Source organism: Tachyglossus aculeatus, chromosome 2 (assembly GCF_015852505.1).
Source record: "Tachyglossus aculeatus isolate mTacAcu1 chromosome 2, mTacAcu1.pri, whole genome shotgun sequence".
Lineage (NCBI taxonomy): Eukaryota > Metazoa > Chordata > Mammalia > Monotremata > Tachyglossidae > Tachyglossus > Tachyglossus aculeatus.
Window position 1 is genome coordinate 86,692,429 of NC_052067.1, and position 23,273 is coordinate 86,715,701.

The following is a 23,273-nucleotide window of genomic DNA, read 5'->3' on the forward strand; positions in this document are numbered from 1 at the left end:
GCTCAATAAATACCACTGATTGATTGATAATGGAATTCTAGTATTCAGATGGGAGATTGCAGAAACATGAAAAAGAATTATTTCTTCCTGTCTGCAATGCTTTCCTTATTATACACCAGAGACAAACTCACAATTGTTTATAAGACTTCCAGCACTGTTCATGCTATTGCTATTGCAGGTGCTTCTACAACATAGACTGGTAATTCATACTGCAAGTGACTTTGATCAGCACATAATGGCACAATAAAAACAATCCTGTGAGAGACAGCTGAGTTGCAGTCTGTGTGATTTCAAAATCTCCAATCAGAGGAATGGCTGAAAGCTGGCAAAGATAATCAGTGGAAAGGAAAGGAAAAAAAATCTACATAATCAGAAAAAGGGCTTGATTGCCTATCTTTCCCAGCAGCTATCTGGGCTTTTTGGGAGAAGTTCATTTTCACTGTTAGGGGTAGAAGCTTTACGTACTTCTGGGAAATAACTAAGCCTTTAGAATGAATTACTCAAACTTTACATTCATTCTGTTTGTGGCTGCATTGGATCCTCTGGTTCTCCTAGGAGAAGATCCACTGGACTGAAGGCATGTGGTGAGTTTTTTCACTCTTTTTCACTCTTTGTCTAAAGGACACAGCAGGAAACATAGGTTAGTGGCATATGGGCTTACTTTGGGGATTTATGGTTTCATCCTCTTCCCAGATGAAAGTTTTAGACTCTAAGATCACTATGGGCAAGGAATGCTTCTACTAAATCTCTTATAGTGTATTCTCCCAAGTACCTAATACAGTGTTCTGCACACAGTAAGTGCCCAATAAACACGATTTATTAAATGTAGTTCTGGAAGCCTGTTCCCAAAGATATGGTGAAGAGTCTTTCTATCCCTTACTTAATCCTGGTTGGGGCAGTTTAAATCTCATCTTATATTTTATCTCTGATTAAACTATTTGTAAACATGTTTAATTACAATTTATCAAAGGATTTATACAGAGATTATATTTGAGCCTTCAGGAAATATATCTCCCAATTGTATTTATTGAATGCTTATTGTGTGCAGAGAACTATACTAAGTGCTTGGGAGAGTATAACACAAGAGTTGATGGACATGTTCCCTGCCTTTTGAATGCCTTTAGTAGGGGTTTTTATGGTAGTATACAGTAAGTGCTCAGTAAATACGATTGAATGAATGGTAATCAGCGGTGAGAAGGAAAAGACTTTACTCCATGGCTCTTAAGATGTTAAAATACATAGATTTCTTTTAACTCTTGGAGTAAAGTGGAAATATTCAAAACTGTATTTAATAAGGACACTAAGTCAGATGGACTGAAAGCTTTTTGTGGGAAGGGAATGTATCTACTGACTCTTGTATTCAGTAAACACCATTGCTTGGAGCTCTACAAATACAGTAATTCCAGGCTCCAAAACAGACAATGAATCACCTACTTTCATCCAGATTATATCAGATATTTTTATTCACCTTTTATTTCCAGGACTACATTTTGCTGCTTTGCCCCTAGGGGAGAGTCTGGGGTTCCTAACCTGTTAAAATGTACTGCTTGATTATGCCAAGGCTGAGCTCCTGATTGTGCCTCATTAGAACAAAACTCCCAGCTAAGAACAGGAGGAGTCCAGCATACAGGAAGGGGATTGAGTGTGCACATGTGCAAAAGGGCTAACTGCTCTCTGCCTAAAGTGAATAGATTGGGGAAAAACTCCAAGACTAAGTTAAGCAAAGAGGTGTAGGGGGTTGTCTCTGGACCACCCACAACATATAATGTGATGGACAAGGTCAGCAGGAATCCTGAAAACAGCTTACTAACGTGCGCAGTAAAGATGGCAGCAATGGATGAGGTGGCTGTGCCCTGGCAATAGTCTTAAGTGGTTATAGTGCACTCTTTGCAGGCCCTTTAACATAATTGTGTCTTGAATATAAAATTCTGGTTTGCAATTGGCAATTTGTTGAACCCCTAACCTACATGCTTGTTATCCCGTGGCTCAGTGGAAAGGGCATGGGCTTGGGAGTCAGAGGTCATGGGTTCTAACAGAGGCATCTGTTATGGTAGGAAACACTGGTGCAGCATATTCTGGGCTTGATTTGCCAGCTTGATCCTTTCACTTGTATTTCTGCATCTTCCTTTAGAAAACAGCTGACAAACCACAAAAGGCTATGCATATTCATAATAACTGTAGTATTTAAGCACTTTCTAGACTGCTTGCTCACTGTGGGCAGGGAATGTGCCTGTTTATTGTTATATTCTACTCTCCCAAGTGCTAAGTACAGTACTCTGCACACACTAAGCATTCAAATATGATGTGCCAATCAATCATTTAGTGCTTACTGTGTGCAGAGCACTGTACTAAGCTCTTGGGAGAGTACTATATAACAGAGTTGGTAGACACATTTCCTCCCCACAGTGAGCTTAGATTAGAGTGGTAGACAGACATTTTTCTAAATTAAATTACAGATATGTACATACATGCTATGCTAAGCTCTGGAGGAGATAGATGCTGTCCTCTCCTGGTTCTCCCATTTCTCCGGCCACTCATTCTCAGTCTCACTCATAGGCTCCTCCTCTGCCTCCCATCCTCTAACCGTGGGTGTACCTGCTTGTTCAGTTCTGTGTCCCCCTCTATTCTCCACTCCCTTGGAGATATCATTCACTCCCATGGCTTCAATTACCATCTCTATGCGGAGGATTCGCAAATCCACTTCTCCAGCCTTGATCTCTCTCCCACTCTGCAGTCTTGCATTACCTTTAGGACATCTCTACTTGGATATCCCACCCACACCTCAAACTTAACATGTCCAAAACAGAACTCCTTATCTTTCCATCCAAACCCTGTCCTTCCCATGATATTTCCCATCACTGAAGACAGTACCTCCATCCTTCCTGTCTCTCAAGTTCATAACCTTAGCATTATCTCCAACTCTTCTCCCAGTCAATCCATAAATCCTGTCAGTTCAACCTTCACACATTGCTGAAATCTGCCCTTTCCCCTCCATCTAAACTGCTACCACATTAATCCAAGCACTTATCCTATCCCACCTAGATTACTGTATCAGCCTCCTTCCTGACATCCCTGTCTCCTGTCTTTCAACATCCCACTTCCAATCCATACTTCAGTATACTGCCCAGATAATTTTCTACAAAAATGTTTATTGTGTGCTTTTCCCCACTCCTCAAGAACCTCCAGTGTTGCCCACCCACCTGTGCATCTAACAGAAAGTCCTTACCATTGGTTTTTAAACAATCACCTTCCCCCTCCTACCTCACTGCTCTCCTACTACAACCCAGTCTGCACACTTCACTTCTCTAATGCCAAGCTACTCCTTGTACCTCAATCTCATCTATCTCACCTCTGACCTCTCACCCAAGTTCTACCTCTGGCCTGGAACACCCTCCATCTTCGTAGCCAACAGAAAATTACTCTCCCCACCTTCCAAGTCTTCTTGAAAGTACATCTCCTCCAAGAGGCCTTTCCTGATTAAGCCCTCATTTCCTCTTCTCCTACTCCCTTCTGAGCCACCCTTGCACTTGGATTTGCTCCCTCTATTCACCCCTCCCTCAACCCCACAGCACTTATAAATAAATTATGGATATGTACATATTCATGTCTGTCTCCCCCTCTAGACTGCAAGCTCATTGTAGGCGGGGAACATGTCTACCAACTCTGTCATATTGTTGTCTCCTAAGTGCTAGTACAGTGCTCTGCACTTAGTAAGCACTCAAATATGATTGATGACATCATTGTTATGCTGCATGCCTCATGTAATGTAATCAGTGAAAATAAATGATTTCTTACAGAACATGAGTGCCATATGTGTCTCAGCTTCAGTGCAGCCAATTGTCTAAATAATAATAATAATGATGGTACTTGTTAAGCACTTACTATGTGCAAAGCACTGTTCTAAGCACTGGGAAGCCACCCATGTCTCATCTCAATGGGACAACAGACAATAAACAAAATACAAAATTTTAAAAAAAGCTTTCAACAGCTACTTTTAGATAGGCCTCCCCAAAGATTAACATCTTAATCTCCCTCTGGGACTGAAAGGTGAATGAAAGGAGAATTGGAGAAGTGATGTTTTAAGTTAGGAGTCAAAAGATATGACAGTAATTTGGCTCTGCCAACCCATCTGGCTGATGTCCTGGCCACCAAGGGATTTCATTCTTGCTATATGGTTCTGGCTACTGAAAAGCCCCAGGCAAGAATTGTAAATAAAGCACAGAAGTAGCACTTAGTGATGATTTGTCCTATGGCATGTGCATAGGACTCAGTGCAGCTTTTTCTCACATTCAGTAATAGTTGGCAGCTCTCTACATAACAGGATGGTTCTTTTGGGCAGTTCTCCTGGAGCAGATAGGATGATCTCTGTGTTTCCATTTGGGCTTTGGGTTATTTAAGGTCTTGTGGACAAGAGTTATGTATACAAAGCTTGAAAGAATGCAGGATTAATAAACTGTCTTGATACTACACCGATACCATTCTTTGCCAGTTTTATAAACTGTCCTTATATTTTCTCATCTACAATAAATACAGAACTGTAGCTTTCCAAATTAGATTCAACTCCAAATCATTTTTTTAGTTAGTCTGGTGTGTTGTCTTATTATCAAATGAATAATTTTCACTTCCAGTGGACAGAACAGATGTAGTGATAGCATGAGTCATTAACAGTTACCGGGAGAAACAGTGTCAAGGGTGAAACATTATAAAAAATAATGGTCCGGGAATGTAATTAAAATGACATCATGGCACTTTGCTCAGAAATACTTGTGTGCTACATTTCGACTATAAAATATAGGCTGTCATGCTTGTGGTTTTCATATTTTCAGCAATTAAAAAAACCTTGGATTTAATTCAGTGGAAAAGAAATGAGCAATTCAGCAACATGTGAATTCAGTTTCTTCCCCTTTGCTGTCTGTCAGCCCTTCAGTGAGGACAAAGGAGGAGATGGAATCCTAATGTATGTTCAAAGCATCTATTGTTCAGATGTTCTAGACTATACTCAGGAAATATTCCTGAATATGGCACTGAATGGTAGTATCTACCCATTTACAAATGGGAATACACCTAAAGAATATTTATATAGCAGTTAGGGGATTTATTAATCTTGCTGTAGTAATAATGGTGGTATTTGTAAAGCACTTAACTATGTGCCAGGCACTGTACTAAGCTCTGGGGTTGATACAAGTAAATTGGGTTGGACACAGTCTCTGTCCTCTGTATGCAGAGAAAGAATGCACAGCAGTAATTATACATAGTCCCTGGCCTTCAAGAGGCTCACAACTGAAGTGGGGAAAGAGGCAACAAATACATGAGAGAAAACTATAAAAATATTAAAACAACATAAGACAAGGACAAACACACATAACAAAGAAAGCGGTAGGGACTGTGGTTGGAGAAGCACAGTTTCAGGTTCCTCACCCGGTTTAAAGCACTTAGTGTACAGTATTTTGCACACAGTAAGCATTCAATTAGTATGATTGAATGAATGAATTGAAGTCCAACAATCCCAGATGCAATAAATTTCAACAGCTACAACAACCACCTCCCAGCCTTCTTTGCTGTGTGGATGTCTTGTGATGTTGCTGCTGGGGATGCTTCTGTCCTTCCAGCCATAGAGGGGCAAAGCAGGTTAGGAGTGCTCCCCAAGATGTCCAAAAGGGGACTGGCATGGGCTACTGGGGAGGTAGGATGGTGGTCTGGTGCATAAGACACAAAGAGCCCACTACAGCTGTTTGTCTTCCCCTCATATTGTGAGAGCTTGTGAAAGACCCTGAAATTTAGGACACTAAGAACTACTGATTCCATTTCTCCCACTGCCTTCTCCTAGGGAAGCAGCACATGATTAAATGGATAGACCACAGGCCTGGGAGTCAAAAGGACCTGGGTTCTAATCCTGGCTCTGCCACTTATCTGCTGTCTGACTTTGGGGAAAGCCACTTGACTTCTCTGTGAATGTTGCCTCATCTGTAAAATGAACAATAAGGCTGTGAGCCCCACATGGGATACAGACTGTGTCCAACCCAATTTGCTTATATCCACTCCAGTGCTTAGTTCATTCATTCATTCATTCGTATTTACTGAGCACTTACTGTGTGCAGAGCACTGTCCTAGTGCTTGGGAAGTACAAGTTGGCAACATATAGAGACAGTCCCTACCCAACAATGGGCTCACAGTCTAGAGGGGGGAGACAGACAACAAAACAAAACGTGTGGACAGGTGTCAAGTCATCAGAATAAATAGAAGTAAAGCTAGATGCACATCATTAACAAAATAAATAGAATAGTAAGTATGTACAAGTAAAATAGAATAATAAATCTGTACAAACATATATACAGGTGCTGTGGGGAGGGGAAGGAGGTAGGGTGGGGGGGGAGGAGGTCAGGGAGGAAAGAGGGGGCTCAGTCTGGGAAGGTCGCCTGGAGGAGGTGAGCTCTCGGTAGGGCTTTGAAGGGAGGAAGAGAGCTAGCTTGGCGAATGTGTGGAGGGAGGGCATTCCAGGCCAGGGGAAGGACGTGGGCTGGGGGTCGACAGCAGGACAGGCGAGAACGAGGCACAGTGAGGAGGTTAGCGGCAGAGGAGCGGAGGGTGCAGGCTGGGCTGTAGAAGGAAAGAAGGGAGGTGAAGTAGGAGGGGGGTGAGGTGATGGAGGACCTTGAAGCCGAGAGTGAGGAGTTTTTGCTTGATTCGTAGGTTGACAGGCAGCCACTGGAGATTTTTGAGGAGGGGAGTAACATGCCCAGAGTGTTTCTGTACAAAGATGATCCGGGCAGCAGTGTGAAGTACAGACTGGAGTGGGGAGAGACAGGAGGATGGGAGATCAGAGAGGAGGCTGATGCAGTAATCCAGTCGGGGTAGGATGAGAGATTGAACCAGCAGGGTAGCGGTTTGGATGGAGAGGAAAGGGCGGATCTTGGCGATGACGCAGAGGTGAGACTGGCAGGTTTTGGTGACGGATTGGATGTGAGGGGTGAATGAGAGAGCGGAGTTGAGGATGACACCAAAGTTGCGGGCTTGTGAGATGGTAAGGATGGTTGTGTTTGTCTACAGTGACGGGAAAGTCAGGGAGAAGGCAGGGTTTGGGAGGGAAGATAAGAAGTTCAGTCTTGGACATATTGAATTTTAGATGGCGGGCAGGCATCCAGATGGAGATGTCCTGAAGGCAGGAGACACGAGCCTGAAGGGAGGGAGAGAGAGCAGGGGCAGAGATATAGATTTGGATGTCATCAACATAGAGATGATAGTTGAAGCCGTGGGAGCGAATGAGTTCACCAAGGAACTGAGTGTAGATAGAGAACAGAAGGGGAACAAGAACTGACGCTTAAGGAACCCCTACAGTAAGGGGAGGGGGAGGAGGAGCCCACAAAAGAGACTGAGAATGAATCAATCAATTGTATTTATTGAGCGCTTACTGTGTGCACAGCACTGTACTAAGCGCTTGGGAAGTACAAGTTGGCAACATATACAGTCCCTACCCAACAGTGGGCTCACAGTCTAGAAGGGAGAGACAGAGGACAAAACCAAACATATTGACAAAATAAAATAAATAGAATAGATATGTACAAGATATATACATATACAGGTGCTGTGGGGAAGGGAAGGAGGTAAGGTGGAGGTGATGGAGAGGGGGACGAAGAGGAGAGGAAGGAGGGGGCTCAGTCTGGGAAGGCCTCCTGGAGGACGTGAGCTCTCAGTAGGGCTTTGAAGGGAGGAAGAGAGCTAGCTTGGCGGATGGGCAGAGGGAGGGCATTCCAGGCCCGGGGGATGACGTGGGCCGGGGGTCGATGGCGGGACAGGCGAGAACGAGGCACGGTGAGGAGATTAGCAGCAGAGGAGCGGAGGGTGCGGGCTGGGCTGTAGAAGGAGAGAAGGGAGGTGAGGTAGGAGGGGGCGAGGTGATGGAGACCCTTGAAGCCGAGGGTGAGGAGTTTCTGCCTGATGCGCAGATTGATTGGTAGCCACTGGAGATTATTGAGGAGGGGAGTAACATGCCCAGAGCATTTCTGGACAAAGACAATCCGGGCAGCGGCATGAAGTATGGAGAATGAACTTAGTTGAGTGCTTACTATGTGCCAGGCACTGAACAAATACCACAATCAGAAGCAGCGTGGCTTAGTGGAAAGAGCAAGGGCTTAGGAGTCAGAGGTCATGGGTTCTAATCCTGGCTTCGCCATTTGTCAGCTGTGTGACTTTGAGCAAGTCACTTAACTTCTCTGTGCCTCTGTTACCTCATTTGTAAAATGGAGATTAAGACTGTGAGCCCCACGTGGGACAACCTGATACCCTTGTATCTACCCCAGTGCTTAGAAAAGTGCTTGGCACATAGTAAGCACCTAACAAATACCATCATCATTATTATTACTATTATGTTCTAGACCATTTATGTACCTGTTGCATACAATATTCTTACAAGGGCTGCAATGCACCAAATAGACACCCACTGGCTTGAAAGAGGCCACTCTCCCTTTAAGGTGCTTAACATGACCAAAGAATTAAATCCTTAAATTTTACCAGTCCCAGACTAGTAGTAATAATAACTGTGGCTTTTAATTGCTTACTAAGTGCTCAGGTAAGTATAAGACTCTTAGACACCACATGAGGCTCACAGTCTAAGTAGGAGGGAGAAGGGGTATTGAATCCCCATTTTATAGATGAGGGAACTGAGGCCCAGGTATGTGCTTTGGAAGCAACCTCATCATTCATTCATTCATTCAATCATATTTGAGCGCTTACTGTGTGCAAAGCACTGTACTAAGCGCTTGGGAAGTACAAGTTTGCAACATATAGAGATGGTCCCTACCCAACAGCGGCTCACAGTCTAGAAGGCGCTGCACTGAGCACTTGGGAGAGTACAATATAACAAACACATTCCCTACCCACAACAAGCTTACAGTCTAGAGGGAGAAACAGACATTAAGATAAAAAAAATTACAATATGTACATAAGTGCTGTGAGGCTGAAAAGGCAGTGAATAAAAGAAGCAAATTGACAAAACAAAAGGGAGTGGGAGAAAAAGAAATGAGGGCTTAGGGAAGGCATCATGGAGGAGACTGCCTTCAATAAAGCTTTGAAGTTGGGGAGAATAATTTTCTGTCAGATATGCAAGGAGAGAGCATTCTAGGGCAGGGGCAAGAGGTTGGCGGTGAGATAGATGAGATTGAGGTACAGTGAGTAGGTTGACAGAGGAGTGAAGTGTGTGGGCTGGATTGCAGTACAAAAGCAGAGAGGTGAGGTAGAAGGGGGGCAAGGTGATTGAGCTCTTTGAAGTCAAGGATAAAGGATTTTCTGTTTGAGGTGGATGGGCAACCATTCATTCATTCAATCATATTGAGTGCTTATCGTGTGCAGAGCACTGTACTAAGCACTGGAGAAGTACAAGTCAGCAACATAGAGAGATGGTCCCTACCCAACAACAGGCTCACAGTCTAGAAGGGGGAGACAGACAACAAAACAAAACATGTAGACAGGTATCAAAATCATCAGAGCAAATAGAATTATAGCTATATGCACATCATTAACAAAATAGAATAGTAAATATGTACAAGTAAAATAGAATAATAAATCTGTACAAATATACACAAGTACTGTGGGGAGGGAAAGGAGGTAGGGCAGAGGGGGTGATGAGGAGGAGAGGAAAAAGGGGGCTCAATCTGGGAAGGCCTCCTGGAGGCAGTGAGCTCTCAGTAGGGCTTTGAAGGGAGGAAGAGAGCTAGTTTGGCGGATGTGTGGAGGGAGGGCATTCCAGGCCAGGGGAAGGACGTGGGCCAGGGGCCGACAGCGAGACAGGAGAGGGTGAGGCCCAGTGAGGAGGTTAGCACCAGAGGAGCAGAGGGTGTGGGCTGGGCTGGAGAAGTAGAGAAGCGGGGTGAGGTAGGAGGGGGAGAGGTGATGAAAAGCCTTGAAGCCGAGAGTGAGGAGTTTTTGCTTGATTCATAGGTTGACAGGCAACCACTGGAGATTTTTGAGGAGGGGAGTGACGTGCACAGAGCATTTCTTTACAAAGATAATCCAGGCAGCAGAGTGAAGTATAGACTGAAGCAAGGAGAGGCTCTTGAGGAGAGAGAAAACATGAGCTGAACATTTATGTAGAAAAATGATCTGTGCGACCTTCTCAAAGCCCTACTCCCTAGAAGCCCTTCCAAGTGATCTAGAAGGGTCACTATCCTTGGTTGTTCCTGTAGGTAACCTGGAGACCATTAGGCTTTATGGCAGTGATTTCATATTTGGTGAATTAATCAAAGATTGATGGGTTTTGAAGCAGTATATCAAGCCAAGAGTTCCCTTTCTCAAGTGTAATAAGGCTTGTTCTCAGTAGAGACGAAGGCAGGATGGAGATAAGCAAGAGAAAACATCTATCTGTGCCTTAGTTTTCTCACCCGTAAAGTACAAATTAAATACGACTCCCTCCTAGTTAAACTGTTTGTCCCATGTGGGACAGGAACTGTGTTCAACCTTATGATCTTGTAACTACCCCAGTGCTTAGTACAGTGCTTGGCACATAGTAAGTAAAAGTACCATAATAATACTATTATAATATATTATAATTAGTATTATATTAGTTATATGCCATGTATCAAGATATACTGTATGTCATGTATCACGATATACTGTATGTCATGTATCACGCTATACTATGTCATGTATCATGATATACTGTATGTCATATATTAGTATTATACTTAGTATTAGTATTCTAATAATACTAAGTACTATTATTATTGTAAGAGTATTTTCTTTCCCTCTCACTCTTTGGCATTTTAACAAGTTTCAGAAGGTACTGAAGCTCTGTCAGGTTTTTAGGGGGAGAAAATCATCTTTCTCTCTTTTCATTCTAACTTCTACAGCCTAGGAGTCAGGATACCTGGAAAGCAGAATGGCCCAGATTACCCAGGCTACACCCACCCTTCCAAGCTCAGTTGCAACCTCCTCCTCCTCCTCCTCCTCCTGCAATAACCTCCTGGCTGCATCTAGGCCACCTCCCCCAGTCCATCCCCTCTGACTCCTCTGGTTTCTGCTTTTGCTACAGAAAAAGAACAAGACTGTGAGAGAGACATGGTGGGTGCTGGCTGCAATAACTGAGGCAACTATCAGGCGAACTGCCTGCATCTCTAGACTGTAAGCTCACTGTTGGCAGGGAATGTGAATGTCTGCTTATGTCTGCTGTACTCTCCCAAGTGCTTGGTACAGTCCTCTGTGCATAGTAAGAGTTCAATAAATACGATTGAGTGAATGTCTCCAATAATATCCAATTCATATTTGAGTGTTTAATGTGCAGCATGGCTCAGTGGAAACAGCCCGGGCCTTGGAATCAGAGGTCATGGGTTCAAATCCCAGCTCTGCCAATTGTCAGCTGTGTGACTTTGGGCAAGTCACTTCATTCTCTGTACCTGTTACCTCATCTGTAAAATGGGAATTAAGACTGTGAGCCCCCAGTGGGACAACCTGATCACCTTGTAACCTCCCCAGCGCTTAGAACAGTGCTTTGCACATAGAAAGCACTTAATAAATGCCATTATTATTATTACTATTATTATTACTAAGCGCTACTGAGAGAACCATACAACAGATGTGGTAGACAAACTCCCTGCCACAAGGAGTTTGGTCTAGAGAGGGAAATAGTCATTATTTCCCATAAAGAAATGATGGCATGTAAGTGCTGTGGGGTGAATAAAGGGTACAAATCCAGAAAGGAGTGGGAGAAGAGAAAATGAGAAATTTGCTTTTTAATATGGCTTTGAAGGTTGGGAGCATGATCTTCTATTGGATGTGAAAGGGGAGGGCGCTCCAGGCCAGAGGCAAGATGCTGTGTGTCTCCAGCACTGTGGCACAGTTTTGTTCACAACATTCTCGATGTAATTCTCTATGTGCCATATCGTTGCTTGTCCATTTGCTTGTTGCACCCCCTTCTCTAGAGGGAGCACCACTGGCAGGATCAGGAGATTGCATCACACTGAGTAAACTAGCACCATAATCAATCCCGCCACAAGGATTTACAGTTCTGGAGTGTTTGAGTGGAGTAAGGTCACCTATCATCATCATCATTATCAATCGTATTTATTGAGCGCTTACTATGTGCAAAGCACTGTACTAAGCGCTTGGGAAGTACAAATTAGCAACATATAGAGACAGTCCCTACCCAACAGTGGGCTCACAGTCTAAAAGGGGAAGACAGAGAACAAAACCAAACATACTAACAAAATAAAATAAATAGAATAGATATGTACAAGTAAAATAAATAAATAGAGTAATAAATATGTACAAACATATATACATATATACAGGTGCTGCAGAGAAGGGAAGGAGGTAAGAAGGGGGGGATGGAGGGGGGCGAGGGGGAGAGGAAGGAAGGGGCTCAGTCTGGGAAGGGCCCCTGGAGGAGGTGAGCTCTCAATAGGGCCTTGAAGGGAGGAAGAGAGCTAGCTTGGCGGATGGGCAGAGGGAGGGCATTCCAGGCCCGGGGGATGACGTGGGCCAGGGGTCGATGGCGGGACAGGCAAGAACGAGGTATGGTGAGGAGATTAGCGGCGGAGGAGCGGAGGGTGCGGGCTGGGCTGTAGAAGGAGAGAAGGGAGGTGAGGTACGAGGGGGCGAGGTGATGAAGAGCCTTGAAGCCCAGGGTGAGGAGTTTCTGCCTGATGCGCAGATTGATTGGTAGCCACTGGAGATTTCTGAGGAATGAATTTATTTCTGAGGAAGGGAGTGATATGCCCAGAGCGTTTCTGGACAAAGATAATCCGGGCAGCAGCATGAAGTATGGATTGAAGTGGAGAGAGACATGAGGATGGGAGATCAGAGAGAAGGCTGATGCAGTAGTCCAGACGGGACAGGATGAGAGCTTGAATGAGCAGGGTAGCGGTATGGATGGAGAGGAAAGGGCGGATCTTGGCAATGTTGCGGAGCTGAGACCGGAGCTGAGAAGGATATGACCCTTCATATCACATATGAAGGGAGACTCTGTCAACACAGACTACCACCTTGTTCATAGTGGTAATACTATCAATATCAACTTTCAAAATATATTGTAAATTTTTATGCCACCATCATCATCAGCTCTTTTTGAGTACCTACTGGATTCAGAACATTTACTTGGAAACAGAAATAAGACAATCTCTGCCTTTGAAGGTCTTAAAATGTAACAGAGGGCTTACAGTGGGCCGAGTATTGTTCTTAGCATTTGGGGCAGTACAATAAAGTAAATGTGAGCCCTGCCCTCAAGGATTTTACAGTCTAGTGAAGGAGGCAGACATTAAAATATAGGTAGGGGAAGCAACTGAGTTTAAGAAGTGCTGTGGGGTTGGAGGCCAACTGAATTTAATGTTAGGTTAATGAGCTCAAGGTTCTGTTTTCAAATTCTCTACTTCACCCAAATCAAGCTTTTACAATCCATATGATGCCACTTATCTAATGTCTAAAACATTTAGCCTTCAATATTTTAGCTTTGGGCTTGTTTCAGTGAAATTTTCCTTGAAAAATCCTAAAGTGTTCTAAATGAATAGCCATACCTACCAGCAACTGAAACTTGAAACGGAGTTTCCTGCTGAACGTTTACCATTAGAAGTGAGTGGAGCTTTTTAATGGGTCTATTTTGGGAGGTGGTATAGGAAAGAGTTATGACAAAAGCATAACTCATAACATATATGTTTTAAAAGTGGAATCACATGGTCATTCATCTCTGTTTTGGTTATGATGAATTATAAAGCTCTCAGATTATTCCTAATATATCAAAGAAATGAATTCATATTAAATTATATTCACTTATGAGATTAAAACATATTTGAATATATGAATTTAGTGATTTATATTAGAAAGAGGAAAGTAAAGGAAATTTTTATTCTTTTCCATTCTTGGTCTAGCTATCTCTGAGCAACATGGAAGGAAGGTTATGCATACCCTGTAAATATTTAAAAACAAAGAATATGCAGATTTAAGACAGAATATGCAGCAGAAGAGAACTGGAAATATTTACAATTCACCTTCTAGAATGGCTTAGGTGGAACCCTGCCTAAAGGAATCAATCAAAGTTATTGAGCACTTACTATGTGCAGAGCACTGTGCTAAGGAATTAGGAGAGACTGTGGTCCTTCAGAACTAGAATTGATTTTATATGTGTGTGTGTGTGTGTGTGTGTGTGTATGCATTTTATATAAATCATGATCAATTGTAACAACACAACCAACTTCACAAACCCTGAAATTCCATTCTCAGATCACAACTGTTATTTTTTTCCTCATGGTATTTATTAATACCCTATTCTATCCCGTCTGGACTACTGAATCAGCCTCCTCTCTGATCTCCCATCCTTCTGTCTCTCTCCACTTCAATCCATACTTCATGCCGCTGCCTGGATTATCTTTGTCCAGAAACGCTCTGGACATATTACTCCCCTCCTCAAAAATCTCTAGTGGCTACCAATCAACCTAAGCATCAGGCAGAAACTCCTCACCCTCAGCTTCAAGGCTCTCCATCACCTCGCCACCTCCTACCTCATCTCCCTTCTCTCCTTCTACAGCCCAGCCCGCACCCTCCGCTCCTCTGCCACTAATCTCCTCACTGTGCCTCATTCTCGCCTGTCCCGCCATCGACCCCCGGCCCACGTCATCCCCCGGGCCTGGAATGCCCTCCCTCTGCCCATCTGCCAAGCTAGCTCTCTTCCTCCCTTCAAAGCCCTACTGAGAGCTCACGTCCTCCAGGAGGCCTTCCCAGACTGAGCCCCCTCCTTCCTCTCCTCTTCGTCCCCCTCTCCATCCCCTCCACCTTACCTCCTTCCCTTCCCCACAGCACCTGTATATGTATATATGTTTGTACATATTTATTACTCTATTCACTTATTTTACTTGTACATATCTATTCTATTTATTTTATTTTGTTAATATGTTTGGTTTTGTTCTCTGTCTCCCCCTTCTAGACTGTGAGCCCACTGTTGGGTAGGGACTGTCTCTATATGTTGCCAACTTGTACTTCCCAAGCGCTTAGTACAGTGCACTGCACACAGTAAGCGCTCAATAAATATGATTGATTGATAGTGGGGCATTCAAAGTTTGCTTAAGAGTTAGCTGTTTATACCTTCCTCTGAAACAAATGAGAAGCAGCACGGCCTAGTGGATAGAGAACAGGCCTAGGAGTCAGAAGGACTGGGGTTTGAATCCCAGCTCTGCTACTTGCCTGCTCAATCAATCAATCAATCAATTGTATTTATTGAGTGCTTACTATGAAGAGAGCACTATACTAAGTGCTTAGAGTACAGTACAACAGAATTAGCAGACAGGTTCCCTGACCATGATGAGTTTACAATCTAGAGGGGGAGACAGACATTAATATTAATAAATAAGTAATTTATAATGTATAATTTAAAGATATGAACATAAGTGCTGTGGAAAAGGTCTGCAGTGTGACCATGGATAAGTCACTACTTCTCTGTACCTCAGTTACCTCATCTGTAAAATGGGAATTAAGACAGTGAGTCCCAAGTGGTTATTCTACGGATGCCTGTCTACTTGTTTTGTTTTGTTGTCTGTCTCCCCCTTCTAGACTGTGAGGCTGTTGTTGGATAGGGATTGTCTCTATCTGTTGCCGAACTGTACTTTCCAAGCGCTTAGTAAGCCACTTCACTGCTCTGCATCCCCGTTTCCTCTTCTGTAAAATGGGGATTGAATACCTGTCCTTTGCCCTCCTCAGACTGTGACCCCCACGTGGGATGGGGACTGTGTCCGATCCGATTATCTTGTGAGAAGCAGCGTGGCTCAGCGGAAAGAGCCCGGGCTTTGGGGTCGGAGGTCATGGGTTCGAATCCCAACTCCACCGCTTGTCAGCTGAGTGACTTTGGGCAAGTCGCTTCGCTTCTCTGGGCCTCAGTTCCCTCATCTGGAAAATGGGGATGAAAACTGTGAGCCCCCCGCCGGGACAACCTGATCACCTTGTATCCCCCCCCGGTGCTTAAAACGGTGCTTTGCACATAGTAAGTGCTTAATAAATGCCATCATTATTATTATTATTCTCTGGGCCTCAGTTCCCTCATCTGGAAAATGGGGATGATAACTGTGAGCCCCCCGCCAGGACAACCTGATCACCTTGTAACCTCCCCAGCACTTAGAACAGTGCTTTGCACATAGTAAGCGCTTAACAAATGCCATCATTATTTATTTTCAATGGCTCACTTTCCATTGGCTCCTTCCCCTCTGTTATCAAACATTCTCATGTATCTCCTATCCTATAAAAATCCTCCCTTGACCCCTGTGGCTCCCCCCAGTATCATCTCATTTCCCTCCTAATATTCCCTCCAAACTCCTTAAGCCAGTTGCTCAGCTTCAATTCTCCCCTTAACCCCAGTAATTTGGCTTCCACTCCCTTCACTCCACATTCATTCGATCATATTTATTTAGTGCTCACTGTGTGCACAGCACTGTACTAAGCACTTGGGAAGTACAAGTTGGCAACATATAGAGATGGTCCCTACCCAACAATGGGCTCGCAGTCTAGAAGGGGTAGAGACAAAAAACAAAACATGTGGACAGGTGTCACACAAAATGGACCCCTTTAAAGTCATCAGTGACCTTCTTCTTGCCATATCCAATGGCCGCTAGCCCATCTTAATCTTCCTCAATCTATCAGCTGTCTTAGGCACTGTGGACCACTGCCTTCTCCTGGGGACAGTGGCTAACCTTGGCTTTGCCAACATTGTCCTCTCCTGCTTCTCCTCCTACCTCTGGCTGTTCCTATTCAGTCTCTTTGGAAGGTTTCCCACCTTCTGACTATGGGGGTGCTTTAAGGCTCAGTTCTGGATTTCCTTCAATTCTCCACTTACATCCACTCCTTTGGAGAACTCATTCACTTCGACTAACATCTTTACATCCCAACATCTCAAATTTATCTCTGTAGGCCCAAGCCCTCCCCTCCTCTACAGTCTCAATCATCTTTATTGAATGTTTACTGGGTGCAGTGCACTATACTAAACATTTGGGAGAGTACAATACGAGTTAGTGGCAATAATAATAATTGTGGTATTTTAAGTGCTTGCTGTGTGCCAAGCACTGTACTAAGCACTGGGGTGGATACAAGCAAATCGAATTGGACATAATCTATGTTCCATGTGGGGCTCAGAGTCTCAATTCCCATTTCACAGATGAGGTAGTTGAGGCCCAGGGAAGTGAAGTGACTTGTCGAAGGTCACACAACAGACAAGTGGCAGAGAGGCAGTAGGGCCCATGACCTCTTGACACCAAGGCCCATGCTCTATCCACTACGTCATGCTGCTTCTCATGTGAATGGTAGACACATTCCATGCACAAAATGAGCTTATAGTCCCACGTTTCCTCCTGCCTTCAGGACATCTGTATCTGGATGTCCCACTGACACTTCAAACATAACATGTCCTAAAAGAGCTCCTCTCCATTCCTGTAGGCAACTCCACCATCATCCCTGTCTCTCAAGCCTGTAACTTTAACATTATCCTCAACTCATCTCTCTCAGTCTGTCACAAAATCCTGTCAGGTCTACTTTCACCAAATTTCTAAAATCTGTTCCTTTCCTCCATTCAAACTGTTATCATTCTTATCCAAACACTTATCAGAGAACCAGCGTGGCTCAGTGGAAACAGCATGGGCTTTGGAGTCAGAGGTCATGGGTTCTAATCCCACCTCCGCCAATTGTCGGCTGTGTGACTTTGGGCAAGTGACTTTACTTCTCTGTGCCTCAGTTACCGCATCTGTAAAATGGGGATTAAGACTGTGAGTCCCACGTGGGACAACCTGATCACCTTGTAACCTCCCCAGTGCTTAGAACAGTGCTTTACATACAGTAAGCGCTTATTAAATGCCATCATTATTCAGTGTATAGAACAGTGCTTGACACATAGTAAGCGCTTAACAAATACCAACATTATTATTATTATTAATCATATCCCACCTTGATTACTGCATTAGCCTCCTCACTGACCTCCCTGCCTTCTGTCTCTCCCCTCTCTTGTCCATACTTTACTCTGCTGCCTGGATCATTTTTCAAAAAAAAAATTCAGTCCATGTCTCTCCACTCCTCACAAACCTCCAATGGCTGCCCATCCACCTCCCCACTAATCAGAAACTCCTTTCTGTTGTCTTTAATGCACTCAATCACTTCTCCCCATCTTAACTTACCTTGCTTATCTCCTTCTACAACCCGAACTGCACACTTCTAACTCTAATGTACACATGCTCACTGTACCCGAATCTCACCTACCCGTAACTGACCCTTGCCCACATACACTCTCCCCCTTTATAGCTGACAGACCACCACTCTTCCTCCTTCAAAGCCCTTCTAAAAATCTCACCACCTCCAAGAAGCCTTCACTGACTAAGCCTTCATTTCCTCTACCCTCCTTCTTCATTCCCCACATATTCAGATGTATCCCTTAAGCACTTAATATTCACCCCATCCTCAGCCCCACAACACTTAAGTACTCTGTCATTTCCTCTGTTGGGCATTTATTTTAATGTCTGTCATCCCCCTCTAGGCTGTAAGCTCCTTGTGGGAAGGGATCATGTGTACCAACTCTATATGTACCAGCACTTAAGACAGTGCTGGCACATAGTAAGTGCTTAATAAGTACCATTATTACCTTCCCAAGCACTTAGAGCAGTGTTTTGCACACAGTGAGTGCTCAGTTACCACTGATTGACTGATATAAATTGTAATTACTAAAATAGGGAGTCTTTTTAAATTCCATAGCTGTTCTAGTCTCCCCCATTGTCTTCATGGAGTAGAACTTGGTAGAATAGCTGGGGAAAACCTGGAGGCCAAAAAGAGGTACAGATTTGATGTAAGCACAGTCCAAAGCATGAAGCATTTTGGTTCCATTTTCCAAAGTAATAAAAGCCACTTTCAGTTGGTTTTCATTGTTTGAATTGACACTCTTCCAACAGTCCTCATCTGCAGGATACTGGTATAGTTTGGCTATGGAAATTCAGATTTTTTGGAATGGCCCCAAGCCCTAAAACTGTGAATGCACATAGTATCAAGTACACTTCATCTCTCCCAGAAAAGGCAGAATATTTTAAAGGAGTGTTATGCTAGGCATGTGTGGGTTTTTCTGTTTGGTTTTTTTTGGTATTAACCACTGATGATTTGTTTGGTATTGTAATTATTTTAATGTTAAGTATCATCATATCTACAAAATCTATTGCATTGTACTCTCTACTCTGTGCCAAGCACTGTACTGCTTGGGTAGATAAAAGATATTCAGGTCAGATGGAGCCTTTGTTCCTCACATAAGAATCACAGTCTAAGTAAACTCTGTTCTCCCCCTCTCTCACTTTTCCCTCCCTTTGTACCTTTGCCAGCCTCTCATACACCAGTCCTCCTCCTCTTGTCAGGTTGAACACTAAGTGGCATCAGTCAGGTAATTTTAAAAACAACAATTTGAAAGATTTTACTAATGTATCTTTTCATAGCCCAACTTCAATGCACTAGATTGCATCTTTGTTACCTGAAAAAGTGTATAAAACTTGCAAAGTGTCTATTGTTCCCTGAGAGAAAGTGAGGAGCCCAAAGAATGTACCTATGATAAAAAAAAAGATACTCAACTTCCCTCTTGTGTAAGCTAAATCTGCTTCATGAATCTCCTTTGACCAGAAACTAGTCTCTTCTGCCACCAAGTGTCAGACTGTCCTAACCACCCAATTTACTCCTGGGCTTGAAATGGAAACCCCATCAAAATGAGTATTTCAATCAGTGCTATTTAATGAACACTTCCTCTGTGCAGAACACTGTACTAGGCACTTGGGAGAGTTAGAATGCTGATCTTCGTTATTGCCTTTATACTGTCTTAGTGTTTTATCTCTCCTTGTAGTGTCATCAGGCCCCTCTCCCCTTTTTATTTTTACATTGTAAGTCCCTTCAAGGACAGGGACTGTGTAATTTCCACCTGTGTGTTCTTTTCTAGTGCTTAGTTCATTGTGCTGCACACAGTAAGTTCTTGATAAATACTAGTATTAATGATACTCATAAATGTTATATATCTTGAAAATTCTCAGTGTACTTCAGATTTTTAAGACCATGAGAGCAGGAATTATACTAATTCTACTGCATTCTCCCAAGTGCTTAGAACACTGTTGAGCATACAGACTCTGAATAAGCAGTCTGGATGTAATTGCTGGTAGAATTTGGGATGGCAGGGAAGAGAGTTGCTTTTCCTCTGACAAGGCTCGAAGAATTTCAAAATCTTCTCAAGTCTGGTAATAAACTGCAAACAAGTAGGAGGAAAAGTAGACAATGTGCTCCACCTGGGGAAGCAGTTAGGAAAACCCAGGAAGGGCCTGCAGTCTCAAAAATCTCCAGTGGCTACCAATCAATCTGCGCACCAGGCAGAAACTCCTCACCCTCGGCTTCAAGGCTCTCCATCACCTTGCCCCCTCCTACCTCACCTCCCTTCTCTCCTTCTACAGCCCAGCCCGCACCCTCCGCCGCTAATCTCCTCACCGTGCCTCGTTCTTGCCTGTCCCGCCGTCGACCCTGGGCCCACGTCATCCCCCTGGCCTGGAATGCCCTCCTTCCCAACATCCGCCAAGCTAGCTCTCTTCCTCCCTTCATAGCCCTACTGAGAGCTCACCTCCTCCAGGAGGCCTTCCCAGACTGAGCCCCCTCCTTCCTCTCCCCCTCGCCCCCCTCTCCATCCCCCACGTCTTACCTCCTTCCCTTCCCCACAGCACCTGTATATATGTATATATGTTTGTACATATTTATTACTCTATTTATTTTATTTGTACATATCTATTCTATTTATTTTATTTTGTTAGTATGTTTGGTTTTGTTCTCTGTCTCCCCCTTTTAGACTGTGAGCCCACTGTTGGGTAGGGACTGTCTCCATATGTTGCCAATTTGTACTTCCCAAGCGCTTAGTACAGTGCTCTGCACATAGTAAGCGCTCAATAAATACGATTGATGATGATGATGATCTATTCTATTTATTTTATTTTGTTAATATGTTTGGTTTTGTTCTCTGTCTCCCCCTTCTAGACTGTGAGCCCACTGTTGGGTAGGGACTGTCTCTATGTGTTGCCAACTTGTACTTCCCAAGCGCTTAATAAAGTGCTCTGCACACAGTAAGCGCTCAATAAATACAATTGATTGATTGATTGCATTCATCTTGCTTCATCCCCCTGCCTGCCCCATCTTTGCTAGGGATTCCTAAATCGAGTCTTAGTAGACTTGAGAAATGAAATAATCATTTTGTAAAGCCCCCTCTGAAACAATCACTCTTGGGGAATTTGTCAAACGTGGGGCACCCAGGCCATAAAGTTGGATTACCTTCTTGGTACCACTACAGAACATTATGCTGGTCCATCTATGGCAACTCACGCCCTGTTTTCAGCTTGGATCCCATTTATTTTTCTCTACACTTGAAACCTTTCCCTCCCCTCCCTCTTTCCTGATTTCAGCTCACCCTACAGGAACTATTTGCATGTTCTAGCATTGTTTATTCTCCTCACACATTTGACCTTGTGCAGCTGAGCTGAAATGAGCATAGCTTCAGTGCTGGGAGACTGACTTAATTCCAAGAACTTCACTGTTAGTGATTCTGTGTTGCCATTTGGCTAAAATGGCTCTTAAATGATGCTCAAGAAGTTGGATGTGGTAAGAGTGGAAAGTGCAGGTCTTTCAGCTGTAGTGCACACAATAAGTGCTCAATAAATGATTCATTGCTAAAAGAGGTTTGGACCTTTTAGTTTTTTCTGAAGCTTAATACACACTGCCATCACACTGTTTGACAGTCTCCTAAAGAATGTGGTGTTCATTAGTATTCTACTTCTATTTCCTAGGTTGTTTGCTGAAATCTCTCTGCTTCTGGACTCATTTTTACATTTTCATTCATCCAAATTTGCTCCTGATGAGTTCTAACCTAGTATATACTCTTGATGAGAACTTAAAATAATTAACTTGCTAAATTACCTGCAATATCAAATGCTGAAACTATCTGAAGCAAATATTGGAAGCAAATGATAGAGAATACATCTTTCGACTCCCTAAATTTAGTACTACAGATATAGTGCAACGCTAAACTGAGGAAAGAATGAAGTTAAATAAGAAAGAAAACTTGAAAGAGAAACAAAGATTAGGTTTTCTTAAAACCCTTCATAAAGAGGTAACAACCAAATAATTTGCCAGTTCAAATTCTGATAATAAGGCTATCATTCTAGATGACAGGAGTTGATGACTGGGAGAAGGTTTTTCTACTTCGAATGTTCTGAATTGTTGACAGAAAATATTATTTTTCCTTCAAGGATATCTAGAACTATGTGCACTAAAATTCAGATATAGATTTATAAAAAAAGGGAAGCCTAATTAATAATCACTCTAAAATTCCAATATAGGTTTATTTAAAAAGCGTAAATAATCATCAGTCTCTTAAAGGACTGAAACATTTTACCAGAGGTATGAAATCATTAAGTTAAAAAGCAGAGTTGGAGAACAATCTGGCAAAAGCAGATAATAAAAATACATTTTCTCTCCTTTGGAAGGGTTGCTAGATTTATTGCCTAGCATGCCATCTCACCTGTTTAAGTAGCCCTGCAACATTACTGGTAATTTTCATGTAGGTCAGATGGGGTGTAAAACTTCTGTTTTCTCCTGCCAGTATTCCCTTCTCTTGAAATGTCCTCTTCACCGTCTCTGGAGGAGATAAAAGTAAAGCGGCCCAAAAATATTGAACATTAGGCGTAACTGGCCCCTACACATGCCCTTCTTTCTTGAAGATACTCATTTCAGTTAGTAGAATTACTTTTTTATGGTATTTGGTTAAGCACTTACTAAGTGTCAAGCACTGTTCTAAGCACTAAGGTAGCTACAATTTAATCAGGCTGGATACAGTCCCTGTCCCACATGGGGCTCACAGTCTAAGCAGAAGGGAGAACAGGTATTGAATCCCTATTTCACAAATGAGGAACCTAAGGCACAGAGAAGCTAGGTGATTTGGCCACGGTAACACAGCAGGCAAGTGGCAGAGCAGGGGTTAGAACCCAAGTCCTCAGTACCCCAAGTCCACGCATTTGTCCTCTAGGCCATGCTGCTTCTATTTTGGGTTACGAATCTCTGAATTCAGTTCTCCCATTCATCATTTTTCATATCATCATCATCAGAATTGACTGGGTGTCTACTGTGTACGGAGCACTGATTAGATACTTGGGAACCTTCAATGGAAGTAGAAGATTGTGAGCCCCTGGAGGGCCAAGAACCGTGTCTAACTCTCCCTTATGTGTGTGTTCCTCAGTGTTTAGCACAGTGCTTTGCTCAAAGTAAGTGCTGAATAA

At 43.3% G+C, this 23,273-nt stretch overlaps 1 protein-coding gene across 2 annotated transcripts in view; it reads right to left on the bottom strand.

The window, feature by feature from the left end:
* Positions 1-23,273, bottom strand: part of AKAP7 (A-kinase anchoring protein 7) — a 148,969-nt gene that overhangs the window by 94,203 nt on the left and 31,493 nt on the right. For both annotated transcript variants that reach the window (XM_038770910.1, XM_038770919.1), the window contains one exon: positions 22,520-22,635. In XM_038770910.1, the coding sequence (XP_038626838.1) occupies positions 22,520-22,635 (116 nt within the window). The remainder of the gene's footprint in view (positions 1-22,519; positions 22,636-23,273) is intronic.